At 50.9% G+C, this 17,272-nt stretch overlaps 1 protein-coding gene across 2 annotated transcripts; it reads right to left on the bottom strand.

The window, feature by feature from the left end:
• Window positions 1-350: 350 nt before the first annotated feature.
• TRIM46 (tripartite motif containing 46) lies at window positions 351-17,016 on the bottom strand. 2 transcript variants are annotated; one of them, XM_087705126.1, is made up of 10 exons: window positions 16,867-17,016; window positions 13,149-13,404; window positions 11,046-11,392; window positions 10,641-10,784; window positions 8,493-8,588; window positions 7,494-7,747; window positions 7,283-7,404; window positions 2,911-3,210; window positions 1,503-1,800; window positions 351-1,403 (listed from the first exon to the last, which is right to left on the bottom strand). In XM_087705126.1, exons 1-10 carry the CDS (start codon window positions 16,927-16,929, stop codon window positions 1,028-1,030), a joined length of 2,256 nt encoding a protein of 751 aa, XP_087561252.1. In that variant the 5' UTR covers window positions 16,930-17,016; the 3' UTR covers window positions 351-1,027. The 2 variants fall into 2 exon arrangements, with proteins under 2 accessions (XP_087561252.1, XP_087561253.1); XM_087705127.1 differs by lacking the exon at window positions 1,503-1,800 and having other exon boundaries at window positions 1,196-1,403.
• Between the last annotated feature and the right edge of the window lie 256 nt (window positions 17,017-17,272).

The following is a 17,272-nucleotide window of genomic DNA, read 5'->3' as shown; positions in this document are numbered from 1 at the left end:
AAATCTTAGCTGCAAAACTTAAAATCCGCTTTGGAATCCATTTGTGGGTTGCGCCGATAGCTTCAGACGGGGGATCGACACTTGGTCGCGCGGGGGATTGACCCTCTGAAGAAGCAAACTGCTGAGGAAACACTAGGAAATTTTAAAAACGTGGTTTATCTTCCCAGCTGCTCTTGGATTTCCGAGAGAGGATATAACACGGCAGGTAAGTCAGCCGCGGTGTCACGACCGGCCCTTTCTCAACCAACGGAAAATCGGAAGTTGCCAAAATTAGGAAAACGAGTTACGGAGCGATTCGCGGAAACGGTAAACTTGAGCGTGACGAGGGAGGGGGTTTTTTTTAAAAAAAAGAGAGAGATTAATTTAAAAGGATGACTACGCGGGAAGTACAGCGGGACGGATTGTACCTTACGAGTAAAGAGACGGAGGTGAGGAGAGCGGACGTTTTCGAGGTGGCGTTTTACAATATTTTGTAAAAAATCTTTTTCAACGTAAAACGTGGTTGGGGGGGGGGGGAGAAAGGCATTAGAAGCCATTCCAAACTCAGCCATGCTCCAAACAAGGTTTTTTTTTGGGGGGGGGGGGTGTTCGTATTTGTCTTTTTTCAACTGAGATTTCTGCCCCAGACAGGAGCGCAACGGGAGGGGGAATCTGAAGATGAGAACGAAACAGAGAAAGGATGTTGGATAGTTTTAAAAAATCGCCCTACGTGGGGTGGCTGTGGGGGGAAAGTTGCTCTCAGCCCCCACAGCTGGGATGGGGGGGGGAGCTAGGAATTCCGCCACCATCAGAATTTAAACAGTCTATCCGCTAGAGGGCAGCATTGCTCAACATATGCTCTGCCCTGTTCCTATTGCCCAAACACTCTACTCACCCACCCCATACCTTGAGATCCTTTTTTCATTTTTCCGCCCCCCGCAAGCAGGGGCTGGAGAAACACACGTGCACACTCCAGACCCCAAGGTCCCCCCTTCTTGCTGGTTGATCCTCTCCCCGAACATGCTCGGAATCGGCCCGACGGCAAATTTCAATCCAGCTTCGAGAAGCCGCTGATGGTGACTTTCCGTTCCTGACGGCTGACCACCAGCTCTTGAAGGTGTAAGGCGCCACCGCCGATGAAGCAGAAGGCCGGGCAGACGGGCCCCGAGCAGTCTACCCCGCACTCCCAAAGGCTGCGGAAGGAGACGGCGTCGAAGAACGTCACTTTGCTGTGCTCGTAGTCGAGACAGATGCCGACGCGGGGAGGCAACGGCACGGTGGAGTTGCCGGGATCCCGCGAGGTCAGGGACACCCCGTGGGAAAGGAGGATTTTGCCCATGCCGATGGTCAGGAAGGCGAAGGGCGGCGATGACTCCAACGTGGTATCCTCAGCGCCGCTGTCGTGCCCACTATCCGGGTCGTACCTGAGCCGGGGGGGGGAAACGGTAACAGGTAGAATATAAATTGGACAGCAAAAGTGTCTAAACTTCATTCCTTCTCTTTCTTTCCGAATATTTGCTCACCTGGGGCTCGTCACGTCTTGGGGCACCTGGAACCATTCCTGCAGCTTGCTCTCCAGCCCTACGCCCACCTTGACCAGGTAGGAACTGGGATCCACGCAACAGGCCCAATAGCTGCGCCCTTGAGTGACCGCCACGTCGCCGATCACCAGGTCAACCGAAAGATGGCAGCTGGTCATCAAACGCTCGGCGGCAAACAGCATGGGAAGACCGGGAACGCTGCGGACCGCTCGCTGGTCCTTGCTGATGGCCAGCCGTTCTCGGTTGAAACCCCACCGATTGTCCAGAAAGAAGTTCAGCACTTTGGGGAGGAAAGGGGGGAATGGGAGAAGAAAGCGAGGAAGAAAGAATTAGGAAGAGCCTAAACCGTACGAGAACAGGGGGACGTCTTCGGACGGCGCTGGCTCTTCGGCTTTGAAACGGAGGTGAACACCACCCCCTAGAGCCGGGAACGACTAGCACATAAGTGTGAGGGGAAACCTTTGCCGCTAAACTATATGAGAACAAGAACCCCAAGAATTAGGAAGCGCTTAAACCACATGAGAACAGGAGCTGCGGGAATTAGGAAGATCCTAAACCATATGAGACTTCAACGTAGAACACACAAAAGCAGCAGTTGGGAAGACAATTCCGACCTCCAGGAGATCATGCAACACAGAAGTAGCTATTGGTAGTCCTGGAGTTATGACCACAAGCGAGCATCAAATTCCTGTTGCTAAGCAAGACAGTTAAATGACTTTTGCCCCATTTTACAACCCCCCCCTTCAGTAATTACCCCACTTAAGTTAGACACACGTGAATCTCGCTTCCCCGTTTACGCTGCTTGTCAGAAGGTCGCAAAAGGGGATCAACGTGACCCTGGGATGTGGCGACCGTCATAGATACGAAGCTTCCATGGAGGTCTGAATTTTGAGCACGCGAACACGGAGAGGTTGCAACGGTGTGAAAGCAGTCCAAAGTCACTCTTTTCAATGCCGTTGTAACTTCAGAACGGCCGCTAAACCAACGTTACTCAGGGAACTGAAGTCTAAACCACAGCATGGATACCACTGCAGTCAACACACCAGTGGTGGGTTCTGGCCGGTACAGGCGTACCGGAAGTAGCCGGGAGCTGCTGACAGCATACCGGTATGACGGCTCGTTTGCCCCCCCACTCCCGCCACCCGCCCACGTTCCATCCCGCTTTTTAAAGCAATCGGCCAATTGCGTGCAGCGCCTGTGCGAGATCCGACAAGCAGCTGGGTGTCGCAGGGGCAGTGCATACGCACGAAAGGACGTGTGGCCCCCGTAGCGACGGGGAGAAGAACCCACCATTGGAACACATGCGGCGTTACGAGCATTCGTTCAAAGTGAGAACAGCCCTGGAAAAAGTGACTTGGGTCTCTACAGAGGGAAACGAGGGAAATGTTACCAGGTGCGGGCGGTGTACGCAAATAGATATCCTCGCTGTAGTCCCCGAAGCCCGCTTTGTTGTATCCTCGGACGCGCAGCACATAAACGCTATCCGTGTCCACGTACTCCACAATGGCGCTGGTGCCTCGGACCTCCTCCCGCCTCTGCCAGAGCTTGAGCGCCTTGCCCTTGGGCTCGGCCCGCCGGAACTCCACCGTGTAGTGCCAGGCGGCTGGCGAATGCTGCGGCAGGCGCCAGCAGAGGAAGATCTGGTCGTAGGCGTACGTCCGCTGCGTGTCAATCACAGGAGCCTCCGGGGCTGCAACGGGAGAGGAGAGAGGAAGGCGCGCGACGTCAGACCGCGGCTGAGCGGCGCTCGGCAGACTGACCGCAGGCAACCAGGACGAGGTCCCGAAGGCGGAGAAAAGAACGGGTGCGTTTCCGCGGAGGGAGAGGGACAAGAATCAAGGGGGGAGGGACAGGCAAGCTGCTGAGAAGAATCCGGGGGGCACAAGAGAGACTGAGTGCAAGTCGGGGGGAAATCAGGGGAAGAGGCGGAGGAGGGAAGAGAGAGACGGAGAGTGAGAAAAACGAGAGAATGGTGCAAGGATACGGGAGGGGAGATGCTGAAAATAAAGGAAAGGAGTTCTGATTTCGGAGACCCTCGAAACTAACCAAAATTTATGCTTTCCACTCCAACACGGTTCCCGTAGAGGCCAAAATTACCAGGATTCCCGCCGGATTCCCTGTTGTTTTGTTCCAAATAAATTTGTTCCAAAACTACGGGGAGTCCTCCATGTACGACAGTTCACTGAGTGACCCGCTGAACGTTATAACGGCACCGAAAAGAGTGTCTCAGGGCCATTTTTCACACCCGTTCTCATTTAAACTAAGTTAATCTAGCAGGAAGCGCACGAACCCTTGTAGGGGGCCGTAGGCTAAATAAATGAATGATAGATAAACGACGGATTACCGGAAGTCAGCCAGTTGCTATTAGAAGCAACAGATGATGATTAGAAGTAAGTTTATTTTGGCACCAAGGGGTTCCTTTAGTGAAGGCAGAGTGAAGGCACTTTGCTCTGCCATCTGATTAAATCTGCAAGCAACTAAAGACTTTGGAACCCACGCCGTACAGAAGGACGAGGGGCTCGGTTTTGAACTACAGGTCCCATAATGCACCCCTAGCATGGCCCTGCTGGTGGGCAGGATAATGGTCTATGTTTATAAAGAGCATCAGGCTAGGGAAAGCAAGTTTTGGAGGTGTCAATATTAAAGGCAACAGGACACCAGAGCAACAAAGACTTGGGGGAATTTTTATTTTTGTGCCAGCCACCAATTGATGCCCATTCTCTGATACTCCATTCCGTCTCTCTCTCCATCATCTCTAACCTCGCTTTAGCTTCTTTTGGGGACTCCGCAACCAGGTTTCCACTGCCCAGAAGATCACGGGAGGTTTTTTAAAAAGGGACCGGACAGCCACTTATCTGAAATGGTATAGATCCGTTCCCGGGGGTTGGACTAGAAGACCTCCAAGGTCCCTTCTAATTCTTGATTTTCTGTTAAACGTTCCTTCTATTCTATTCTATTCTATTCTATTCTATTCTATTCACCTCTTCAGCAATCCCCTGGCCTTCCCTCCATAAACCCAAGCCCCCCACCACTCAGGTTCAGTCCAACCGATCCAGGATAACAAGGAATTTTGACGAAATAATAAACCATGATTTGTTTCGCCAAAAAATTAAGAGCGAGGCCTCGGAAGGGAATTGCGGGGAGCTATAGCAGGTAGGAAAAAGTTTTTTAAGAGTGCTCTTGATCGGAAAACCCTCGGTCCAAATAAGCATTCCGGCATTCTAAGCCCTCGCGGAGGCTCCCTCGGCGTTCATGAGGACTAGAATGTTTATTTCAACGAGGGTTTGGAAATAGCAGAGCAGAAGGTCCCCAAAAACGAGGTCTGTGGAGGAGGAGGAGGAGGGAGAGGCAGGGATGGATGCAACGGAAGGGCGGGATCAGATCCATGGGGCTGAGGAGAAGAAAGAGAAAGGGAGGCGGGAAAGGATCGGGGAGGGACGGGAACGGTGGAGCGGGAGGTGACTTGCCTCAGCTTTAACTGCGGTGATGTCTCAGCAGCAGAGCCAGCCTATAAACAAAGAGAGGTAAAGCAGAGGGATCAACAGCCACGCAACTTGGCAGGAGTGGGCCGTGGGGTGGGCTTCGACCCGGCGGGAAACCATAATTAAACTCGGTTCCCGTGGGAGCCAAAACAACCAGGATTCCCGTGGGCCGCCGGACGTCCGGGGAGCTTTCGTCCTGCCCTCAAAAGATAAAAGTTCCCCTCGCACATATGTGCTAGTCATTCCTGACTCTAGGGGGCGCTGCTCATCTCCGTTTCAAAGCCGGAGAGCCAGCGCTGTCCGAAGACGTCTCCGTGGTCATGTGGGCCGGCATGACTCAACGCCGAAGGCGCACAGGACGCCGTTCCCTTCCCACCAACGGTGGCTCCTATTTTTCTACTTGCATTTCTTACGTGCTTTCGAACGGCTAGGTCGGCAGAAGCTGGGACAAGGAACGGGAGCTTGCTCCGTTATGCGGCGCTGGGGATTCGAACTGCCGACCTTTCTGATCGACAAGCTCGGCGTCTTCGCCACCGGGTCCCCTTAAATCAATCCTAAACCAATCCGTTCCAAAACTACAGGCGACTTCCCGACCTGCAAATGCTCGTTTTAGCGGACATTGGGAGTTTCTCGGACGTCCGTCGAGTTTCTCGACGTCAGACGCTTCGCAACGGAACCCTTCTTTAGGAACTGGCGCAGCGTCCGAGGATCGTACGATCCTCTTTGGCGGTTCCTAGGGGGAAGCCGGATTCACTTAATGACTGCGTGACGGATGGGTGGGTCGACGGCCAAGCACACCTGGGAGAATTGGGCCGTGGGGTGGGCAGGCCCTGTGGCTCAAACGTGGGGCTGGCCGTGGATTATGGATGGCGGCCGGGCGAGGGGGAAAGAGGGAAGTTGGGACCCTGAGAATTAAAACGATACAAGCGACGGGAATGAAAGCATCGGAAAGCGTCTCGGGGAGCCCGTCCGCAGGTGAGGGACAGGTAGAGGAGGAGGAGGTGGGGGCCAAGGTGGACTCACCACCGCGCCGACGGTTCCAAGTTCCACGGTCTTTCCGCTCGTCCACGGGTCATGCCACACAGATACACAACACATACAAAAAAACAACACGGTACGTGCCCCGAGGGGCTCACGGTACAAAATTGGCACTCCTGTTGCGGGAAACTCTTGAGGTATTAAGATCTTTTGATCCACAGCAGCGATTCCCAACCTTGGCAACTTTAAGAGGGGTGGACTTCAACTCCCAGAATCCCCCAGTCAACAAGGAAAATGGATGGACTTCAACTCCCAGAATCCCTCAGATAACGTGTTTTAAGAGGGGTGGATTCCATCTCCCAGAATTCCCCAGTCAGCAAGTAAAATGGGTGGACTTCAACTCCCAGAATCCCCCAGATAGCTTGTTTTAAGAGGGGTGGATTCCAACTCCCAGAATTCCCCAGTCAGCAGGGGAAGATGGATGGACTTCAACTCCCAGAATCCCCCCAGTCATCAGGGGAAGATGGATGGACTTCAACTCCCAGAATCCCCCAGTCAGCAGGGGAAGATGGATGGACTTCAACTCCCAGAATCCCCCAGTCATCAGGGGAAGATGGATGGACTTCAACTCCCAGAATCCCCCAGTCATCAGGGGAAGATGGATGGACTTCAACTCCCAGAATCCCCCAGTCATCAGGGGAAGATGGATGGACTTCAACTCCCAGAATCCACCAGCCAGCAGAGGAAGATGGATGGACTTCGACATGGCTGGCTGGGGAATTCTGGGAGTTGAAGTCCGCATATCTTAAAATCACCAAGGTTGAGAACTATTTAGCTACACAGGTACTTACAAGCCAGTGCAAAGGACTCCGGAACTACATTGGTAGCAATTCGCATGCCTGCCATTTACAGGTCATCCTCGCTTAGTGACTGCTATGAGAACCAACAACAGGGCCGTTAAGCGAGGCCAGTCACAAAGTAGAATGTCGACCGTGCGAATTATCTTCCTCGCCATTTTGCTTTGCGTTACAAGACCTGATGTGAGGAAAGTTACTTTCTCGTCACGGGCCGTGGCTGCAAATGGTCGCTAAATGAGGCAGTCGCTAAACGAGGACTTGAAAAAAAGCATAGCGGCCATACAAATGGGGCGGGGGAGAGATTTTAAGGAACTTCAGTCAGAAATGGCACCAATCGGCTGCTAATTTTAACTTTGGGGAGAAAAAAATTAACATTTTGTGGTCGCTGGAAGGAATAAAAAATCCTTCCCGTTTCCCATCATTCAAAAATGGCGATTTTACGCACCTTTAATAAAAATGAGGTCTGTTAGGAGCTTCACTTCCCGGCTGATGTCCACCTGGAATTGGCCGAAGGAGGCGCTGGCCGCTGGCCGGAAGGCCTGGAGGGAATCCGTCGCTCTGAGGATCCTGTCGGAAAGACGGAGCAGTCAAGAGAAGAGCAGGAATAAAGAGGGGAAAAAAATCGAGAATCAGGGGGGAAATTTGGCCTCACCCACCTGTGGTGAAGCTGCCTGGCGGCCTGGACGAAGCAGGGCTGATCCGTTTCCTTCAAGACCTCCTGTGAGTAACCCACCATGCCAGAATTCTCCATCATGGCTTGATGTTCCTGTAACTGGGTTTGTAGCCGGCTGACCCGGTCTTGGCGACAATCCTCGATTGCGTTAAGCAGGGCAGACCGCTTCTCATCCAGCAGTCCGCTTAAGTTGTTCATCAGCCTTATGATCTCTTCTTTGGCCTGGGTGCCATTCACCTGCCGGGAAATTGGGCAAATTATTTGAATTTTGCCCGTGAAATACCATCTCGGATAAACCCAGTTGGCAGAAATGAATCGAGTCCTTGACTGAGGGCGGCCGTTCAATCAGAATAGAGCTGGAAAGGGACCTTGGAGGTCTTCTAGTCCAGCCCCCTGCTCAGGCAGGAAACCCTCTGCCATCCCAAACGAATTCTCCAGTCAATATGGGAAGATGGGTGGGCTTCAACTCCCAGAATTCCCCAGTCAGCGTGCTTTAAGATGAATGGACTTCAACTCCCAGAATTCCCCAGTGAACAGGGGAAGATGGGTGGACTTCAACTCCCAGAATTCCCCAGTCACTACAGGAAGATGGGTGGGCTTCAACTCCCAGAATTCCCCAGTCAATACGGGAAGATGGGTGGACTTCAATTCCCAGAATTCCCCAGTCAGCATGCTTTAAGATGAGTGGACTTCAACTCCCAGAATTCCCCAGTGAACAGGGGAAGATGGGTGGGCTTCAACTCCCAGAATTCCCCAGTCAATACGGGAAGATGGGTGGGCTTCAACTCCCAGAATTCCCCAGTCAATACGGGAAGATGGGTGGACTTCAACTCCCAGAATTCCCCAGTCAGCAGGGGAATGAAAGCCCGTTATTTTACGGACAAAGGACGCGGAAGCAAGGAAGTTAGTTCCAAACTTGTAGACCAAATCTTCCTGATTGTTTGGGCCTGGGTTCAACCCCAACAACGGAGAGCAAAATTACCTCCGTCAGCCGAAGAGTCTCTTCCAATTCGTTGATTTGCGCCTGCACTGTGTCTTGATTGCTCAGGATATAAGCTAGGCTTTTTGTCAATTTTTCCTGCGAGCGAGAAAAAAAACAAAACAGTGAAGCAACTGGGCGGAGGGTTGGATCCTACAGACCGCTGATCTCTAGGAGTCTCCAAAACCCCAAGAAAAACCCTCTGCGATTCTTCTAAGAAGATTTATTTATCGTTTTTCACCCAGAGACAGAATCTTGCCAAGCTAAAGCGTGCTGAAAAAGGACACACTCTGGGAACCATTGAGAAGGAGCTGTCTTCACTCTCTTTCTCATACACTAGCTTTCTGAACTGAGTTGTCCCTTGCCGCTGTGGAATTCAGCCCCTCCCTCTCCCTCCTTCTGGAAATCTGGACGACGTCGTATCACCGTTAATCCTGAGGATACTAAACTATATTGGGGTTCGCGGAAATACCACCCCCGACAAAACATAAATTGAGATTTGAGAGAGACACCTATAAACAACAGAAAAAGAAAGGGAAAGAGGAGGAGAGAACGAGAGGAAGAGGAGGGAAGGAAGAAAGAGGTAAGGAGAGGAGGGTGGAAGGGAGAGAAGGAGAGAGGGTGGGAAGGGAAGAGGTCAGAGTAGGAGTAGGGGAGAGGGAAGGGAAGAAGGAAGGGGAAGGAAAGGAAGAAAGAAAGTAGAGAAGGGAGGGAGAAAAGAAAGGGAGAGAGGAGGAGAGGAAGAAGGAAGAAAGAGGAAAGGAGAGGAAGGAGGGAAGGGATAGAAAGAGAAGGAGAGAGGGCAGGAGGGAGATGAGGAAGAGAGGAGTAGGGGAGAGGCAAGGGAAGAAGGAAGGAGAAAGGAGAGGAGGAAGGAAGGAAGTAGAGAAGGGAGGGAGGGAGAAAAGAAAGGGAGAGAGGAGGAGAGGAAGAAGGAAGAAAGAGGAAAGGAGGATGGAAGGGAGAGAAGGAGGTGGGAAGGGAAGAGGTCAGAGTAGGAGTAAGGGAGAAGGAAGTGAAGAAGGAAGGGGAAGGAGAGGAAGAAAGAAAGTAGAGAAGGGAGGGAGAAAAGAAAGGGAGAGAGGAGGAGAGGAAGAAGGAAGAAAGGAAAGGGGAGGAAGGAAGGGGTAGAAAGAGAAGGAGAGAGGGCAGGAGGGAGATGAGGAAGAGAGGAGTAGGGGAGAGGCAAGGGAAGAAGGAAAGAGAAAGGAGAGGAGGAAGGAAGGAAGTAGAGAAGGGAGGGAGGGAGAAAAGAAAGAGAGAGAGGAGGAGAGGAAGAAGGAAGAAAGAGGAAAGGAGAGGAGGATGGGAGAGAAGGAGAGAGGGTGGGAAGGGAAGAGGTAAGAGTAGGAGTAGGGGAGAAGGAAGGGAAGAAGGAAGGGGAAGGAGAGGAAGAAAGAAAGTAGAGAAGGGAGGGAGAAAAGAAAGGGGGAGAAGAGGAGAGGAAGAAGGAAGAAAGAGGAAAGGAGAGGAAGGAGGGAAGGGATAGAAAGAGAAGGAGAGAGGGCAGGAGGGAGATGAGGAAGAGAGGAGTAGGGGAGAGGCAAGGGAAGAAGGAAAGAGAAAGGAGAGGAGGAAGGAAGGAAGTAGAGAAGGGAGGGAGGGAGAAAAGAAAGGGAAAATAAGGTAGTGTCACAACAGGAGGAAGGAATGATAAATAAAACAACCCAAATTGTATATTATAACCATTTAAACAGAATAACAAATGAATAAGAATGACAAATGTGAAGAAGAATAACTATGGGGCTGTATAATTGCATGTAAAAGAATAAAAAATAATAAAAACTTCAAAGAAAAAGATGCAAATGTTGTGTAAACGTTGTATACATTCTAAAATTATCATCATCACGAAACAAGGAGGTATATAGGTATGAAACAATAGAATGGAAAATTAGAAATGAGGGGGGGGAGAAAGAATACCGATAGCGGAAAGCTGTAAAAACGTAATTGTGATTTTTTCACGCTTAAAAATGCTGAACAAACCTGATTCTTTTTTTAAATAAAAAAGGTGGTTTTTAAAAAAAAAATATTTTCCTGAATTGCGTTGTCTTATTTGGCAACCGATTTAACTTCAAGGACTCGGAGACGGGCCGGGGGGTGGAGGGAGCGGTGTCGGGGTGGGGGGGAGACGAGATTCGGCAAACGCCTCACCTTAAGAGCCTGGTAGGCGCTGAGCACAGGGGTGATTTTGTGATTCGTGTGCGTGCGACGCACTCGGCATAACTGACACACCAAACGCTGGCAGGTTCTGCAGTAATGGGTGACTTCTTCGCGGTGTTCGGGACACAGCAGACCCTGAAAAGGAAGACACAACCGAAGCCGGGAAGTTGTCGCTTCACAACCAGAATGGGGAGCGCACAACATGCAAGAGACGAGAAACAGGAAGGAGTCCTCGTTTAGCGACGACAACAAACACAAAGGTTTCCCTTCAAAACAAAGAAATAAAAATAGATCTATAGACACCGAAAACAGAACTGGAAGGGACCCCTTAGAGGTCATCTACAATCTTCAGGAGAGGAATTTGGGGGCACATTTTGAGCGAGAGGGGAGCCTTACTTTGGGACGGAAAGTGAGCGTCGGAGGGATGGGTTCGTGCTGGGCTTTCTGTGTCCCCCACGGGTGGTAAAGTTTGAAACATTCGTTGCAAAAGCTGGATCGGCACTCCGTGCAGCCCTTGGTGGCTTCCAGCTGCGGCGGCTTGCAGAACTGGCACATGATGGCCGCGTTGACGTTGATGGTGTGGCGGTAACGCTCTACCACCCGTTCGAGCGTCAGGTTCCGGAAGAGGCTGCCTATGCCTCGCTCGCCCAGGTCCACATCGCGCTGGCACAGCGGGCACGGAAAGAGAATGCTCTGGGGGTGCAAGGCGCCACCCCGTTTCCGGCCGGGATACGTGCCGAAACCTGGGTTGGGAAAGAAAATGGGGACATGATTAGAAAGGAGAAGTAGGGAGTGGTGTGGTGGCCTAGAGGCAGATATTTCTCTATCTGTGCACAATAAGGATATATCTGCTGGGGGGAAAAAACACCTCCGCTCTGGCAACAGGAAAGGCATCTGGCCATTAAAATACTCTACTAGCTCAATTCAGTTGCCTGGACTCCACCCCACAAGGGATTATGTGGGATCGTTAAAAGATGATGATGATGATGATTACAAAGGAGAAATATGTTTTCCCAATGTTGACAAAGAAGGAAAAACTAATTAATAAAAGGGGTGGGGGAGTTTGCATAAATTCATTTATTTTTTTGTTACAAACTTCAAAACCTCTTTACAAACAATGTATTGATCGGGTTCCCCCCCCCCTTTTTTAAAATTTTCTCTTATACCTAATTAATTTTACACCCCATCCTTTCCTAATTTCGGCGTCCAAATTTTCTTTCCACCTTAAATTTTAATTTTTCTTAACCAATAAAACAATCGTTTTTCGCCCTTCCGTAAATAATAAATCAACTTTATCACTTCGTTTTCCTGTTGTTGTTTCTAGTTCCAAATGCAGCCTATATCATCCAATTTCAATATAACAAGCCTCTCACTTAAATTGGTTATCCGCACTTGACACTAATATCCTATTTAGCTACATGTCAACAACAATATCCATGTATTTCATTTCCTACCAAGATATCTCTTTTTTCATTTTCCTCCTTTCCTAACCATTTTCTCTCTTCTTCTCTTTGATGTTCTATTTTTCCTCATCTTTCTTTTTCTCCTTCTATCTCCTACTCTTAAATTCCCTTTTTTTTCCTTCCTCTTTTCCCCCTTTTGTATGTCTTCCAGCTTTCCCCTATCATTCTCCTTTGATTTATTTGAGCAACCCTCAAATTGGATTCCTCTTCTTTTGCTCCCCACTCTTTCTCTCTTTTCTTTTAGGCTGTTCTTTCCTTGGGAGATAGCATTTTCCTTTCTCGCTCCCTGTTTTTCCTGCGTCTCTATAAATGTCACTATGATTGTCTAGCTAGCAGAGTTGGAAGGGACCTTGGAGGTCTTCTAGCCCAACCCCCTGCCTAGGCAGGAAACCCTACACCGTTTCAGACAAATGGCTATCCAACATCTTAAAGACTTCCAGTGTTGGGGCATTCACAACTTCTGGAGGCAGGGAGTTCCACTGATTTAATTGTTCTCACTGTCAGGAAATTTCTCCTTAATTCTAAGATTCTTCTCTCCTTGATTAGTTCCCATCCACTGATTCTTATCCTGCCCTCAGGGGCTTTGGAGAATAGCTTGACTCCCTCTTCTTTGGGGCATCCCCTGAGATATTGGAAGACTGCTATCATGTCTCCCCTAGTCCTTCTTTTCATTAAACTAGACATATTCCCAGTTCCTGCAACCGTTCTTCGTATGTTTGAGCCTCCAGTCCCCTAATCCTCTTTGTTGCTCTTCTCTGCACTCTTTCTAGAGTCTCCGCATCTTTTCTACGTCGTGGCAACCAAAATTGGATGCAGTTTTCCAAGTGTGGCCTTACCAAGGCCTTATAAAGTGGTATCAATCCTTCACGTGATCTTGATTCTATCCCTCTGTTGATGCAGCCTAGAACTGTGTTGGCTTTTTTGGCAGCTGCTGCACACAGCTGGCTCCTATTTAAATGGTTTTTTTTCCCGGCACAAGGAATTTGCTTCATGCTCCCGGGAAGCCTCGGTCAGAACAGGAAGTCAAAAAACATACCTGATTTCAGAAGCCGGTCCAGGCGTTCGGGTTTTGGCACAATCCGGCGCCCTAACCGAGGACTCCGGGTGGCCGGCGTGGACGCTGGGGAGGTGGGCTCCGAGGTGGGATCCGGGCAGATGTAACCTTGCTGGAGCAGGACTTCGGTGGCACAGATGTGGCAAACATTGTGCATGCATGGCAAAACCAGAGGCTGCTTGTACATCTCTTTGCAGACGGGGCACAACAGTTCCCGCTCCATATTTTTTATGCTGGTCTGCAAAAAAAGAAGAAGAAGAGGAAGAAAATAAATATAAAAAGGTGGGAGGAGAAAAGCCAGGTTGGAAGGAGGGGGGGGGGGAAGAAAAAGCCATTTCTGCAAATAATTTCTGCTCTATTTTGGTCTCCGCACGAACGAGATCGGGCCAGCTGTTCGGGGTGTCTTTTGTCAAATTTAATGCATTTGTAATCCCGCTTTTACGATGTTTGTAAGTCATTCAAGGGGGTGTGGATGTATCCAATGCGCCTTCCTCCTGCTATTTTCTCCCCCCCCCTCGCCGCAAAAAAAAAACCAACCTTGCAAGGTGGGTTGGGCAGAGATGGATGGGCTCAAGGTCACGCAGATGGTTTCCAGGGCTAAGGCGGGAGTAGAACTCCCAGTCTCCTGGTGATTGGCCCAAAGTCCACCCAATTGGCTTTCATGCCTAAGGCGGGAGTAGAACTCCCAGTCTCCTGGTGATTGGCCCAAAGTCCACCCAATTGGCTTTCATGCCTAAGGCGGGACTAGAACTCCATCTCCTGGTGATTGGCCCAAAGTCCACCTAATTGGCTTTCGTGCCTAAGGCGGGACTAGAACTCCCATCTCCTGGTGATTGGTCCAAAGTCCATCTAATCAGCTTTCATGCCTAAGGCAGGACTAGAACTCCCATCTCCTGGTGATTGGCCCAAAGTCCACCTAATTGGCTTTCGTGCCTAAGGCAGGACTAGAACTCCCATCTCCTGGTGATTGGCCCAAAGTCCACCCAATTGGCTTTCATGCCTAAGGCAGGACTAGAACTCCCAGTCTCCTGGTGATTGGCCCAAAGTCCACCCAATTGGCTTTCATGCCTAAAGCAGGACTAGAACTCCCAGTCTCCTGGTGATTGGTCCAAAGTCCACCTAATTGGCTTTCATGCCTAAGGCAGGACTAGAACTCCCATCTCCCACTTTCTAGCCTTGTGCAAACCTTGACCAAAATGGCAAACCATGAAAGATTGGTGCTGAGGATGATGGGACGTGCAACCCAGAATCCCTTCAGGCATTTGCTGGAGGTGAACCCAGATCTCCCCACCCACCCCCACCCCAATAAACCCAACGAAGTAATCAGGACTCCATCCTGGCTTTCTAAGAATAACCCCGACTTGATTTACAGTTCAAGAGAATGGAGGCAATCAATTAGAAAAAAGAACATTTCTCTCTCTCCCTTTCCCTCTCCCTCCCTCTCTTCCTCATTCTCTCTCTCCATAGCTCTCTCTCTCGCCCCCTCTCTCATTCTCTCTCTCTCCATCTCTCTTATTCTCTCTTTCTTATTCTCTCCCACTCTCTCTCCCTCTCTTCCTCATTCTCTATCTCATTCTCAATCTCTCTCCATCTCTCTCTCATTCTCCCTTTATTCTCTCCCCCTCTCCCTCTCTTCCTCATTCTTTCTCTCCATCTTCTCTCTTATTCTGTCTCTCATACTCTTATTCTCTCCCTCTCTTCCTCATTCTCTCTCCTTCTCTCTCTCCATATCTCTCTCTCGCCCCCTCTCATTCTCTCTTATTCTCTCTGTCTCCATCTCTCTCTTATTCTCTCTTTCTTATTCTCTCCCCCTCTCTCCCCCTCTTCCTCATTCTCTATCTCATTCTCGCTCTCTCTCCATCTCTCTCTTATTCTCCCTTTCTTATTCTCTCCCCCTCTCTCCCTCTCTTCCTCATTCTCTCTCTCCATCTCTCTCTCTCTCATTCTCATTCTCTCTTTCCATCTCTCTCTCTTATTCTGTCTCTCATACTCTTATTCACTCTCTCTCTTATTCTCTCCCTCTCTTCCTCATTCTCTCTCCTTCTCTCTCTCCATATCTCTCTCTCGCCCCCTCTCATTCTCTCTCTCTCCATCTCTCTCTTATTCTCTCTTTCTTATTCTCTTACCCTCTCTCTCCCTCTCTTCCTCATTCTCCCTCTCCATCTCTCTCTCTCTTACTCTCTCATTTCCTCTCTCTTTCTCATTCTCTCTTTCCATCTCTCTCTCTTATTCTCTCTTTCTTATTCTCTTCCCCTCTCTCTCCCTCTCTTCCTCATTCTCCCTCTCCATCTCTCTCTCACTCTTACTCTCTCATTTCCTCTCTCTTTCTCATTCTCTCTTTCCATCTCTCTCTCTCTCTTATTCTGTCTCCCATACTCTCTTATTCGCTCTCACTTTCTCTCTCTCCATCTCTCTCCTCCTCATTCTCTCTCTCCCCCCCCCCTCTCTCTCTCATTTAAAAAAAAGGCAACCTTAGAACTTCCCTGCCCAGGAGCAATCTACCTGCAAAGACCAGGTGCTGATGGATTCCAGAAGAAGAAGAAGAAGAAAAAAATGATTTCTGACAGACATTCCCTCCCACCCCCAAAAGATCTAAAAATGACATTCTCCTTGTTCCCACCTGGGCTCTGTCTAGGATCAAGGGCAGACGGGAGGACGCTTTCCAATATGCCCGCTGACCCCGTCTCCAATTTTTCCTCCATCGCCACGCATGAAAAAATCCCCCCCCCTCCGCTCCTTTCCCAAAACAGCTTGGCTCACAGCCCGGCCCTCTGGTGTTTGCCTGCGAATCCTTCAAGGACATCCATTCTTGGGATCCTTCTCCTAGAGATCTCCTTTTGGGATCTCCCCCACAATGGGTGGATCCGTAGCTACGCCGAGCTCCCCACACACCCCCACGCGCCCACCGCGATGCAAGGGATCCTTACGGCAGCAAATTCTCCCCATCCTGGCCAAGCCCCACCCACCCCCTGTCCTCCGTGGCCCATCTTCCAAAAGCCAGGCTGGGAAGCATGGGTTTCCGGGAGTGAGGGTGATTGCGGGGGGGTGGGGGAGAGAGAAAGGCATCTTACCGTGCCCACCCTCTGCCGGGGTGCCATTTCCTTCCTGGCAGGGGAAAAAAAGGGGACAAAGCCAAGGAAGAGAGAGGGGAGGGGGGGAGAGAGAGAGGGAGCTGGACCACGGCCTGGGAAGCAGGCAGGGAGGAGGTTGCCATGGCGACGCCGGCTGTGCTCGGATGCTCACAGCATCCCTCTCTCTCTTTTTTTGGCCCCGAGGGAGAATAGAAGAAAAGCACCCGGGGGGGGAAATTGCCGGGGGGGGGGGCGCGGAATCAGGTTGCCAACAGTTGGGGGGGGCAGCCAACACCCACCTGGGGGGGGGCATTTTTAAAAAAAATGTTTTAAAGGGGAAGAAGCATGTTTCTTCCCTGGCAGGAGACAATAGCAGGGGGGGGGGAGTTTCCTCTCCCGGCTGCATCTCTCTCTCTCTCTCTCTCCCCCCCCACGACATAGGGACCCCAGAGCCCCCCCTTTCAAACTTTATCCCCTATATGCACAGAAGGGGGCACCCCCCCATCCTGCTTGGTTGCAGCAGTCCCGTTTTTTTTGTGCAAGCCCCCCGCCCTCCATCCATCCATCCATCCATCCTTCTCTCCATCCACCCATCCGACCCCTCCCCAAATAAAAGGTTGGGTTCTCACGCTGATCCGGACTAAGGCGTCCATGATGGAGGTGAACGAGTGGAGATCGTCGCCCTCGGCCATGTCTCCCGGTGAAACGGGGCGGGGATGCTCCCAGCGGGGACCCCCCAGCCAGCCAGCCCCCAGCCAGCGCCGCGCCTGCAGCGGCGGCGCCGGCGAACGGCTCGGTCTATTGCAGCTGGGGTTGGATCTGTAGGGAGGGGTGGGGTGGGGGGGAGGAAGGGGGAGTGCGCATGCTCGGGGGAAGCTCAACCCAAGAGTGGCTCATTCCCCCCCCCCATTTTAAGGAGTGGGGGTGTTGGAAATCCTTTGCATCCTTTGCTAGATGAGCCAAAATAATTTGCAAGTGGAAAAGGGATAGGGGCGCCCCCATTGGAGTGGTGCATCATGGGGGAGCCCTCTGCAC

This window comes from Thamnophis sirtalis, unplaced genomic scaffold, assembly GCF_051295495.1.
Source record: "Thamnophis sirtalis isolate CommonGarterSnake01/CBP01778 unplaced genomic scaffold, rThaSir2_p1.2 scaffold_2, whole genome shotgun sequence".
Taxonomy (NCBI): domain Eukaryota; kingdom Metazoa; phylum Chordata; class Lepidosauria; order Squamata; family Natricidae; genus Thamnophis; species Thamnophis sirtalis.
Note: the sequence above shows the minus strand (reverse complement) of the source record. Positions and strands in the feature narration are given on the sequence as shown.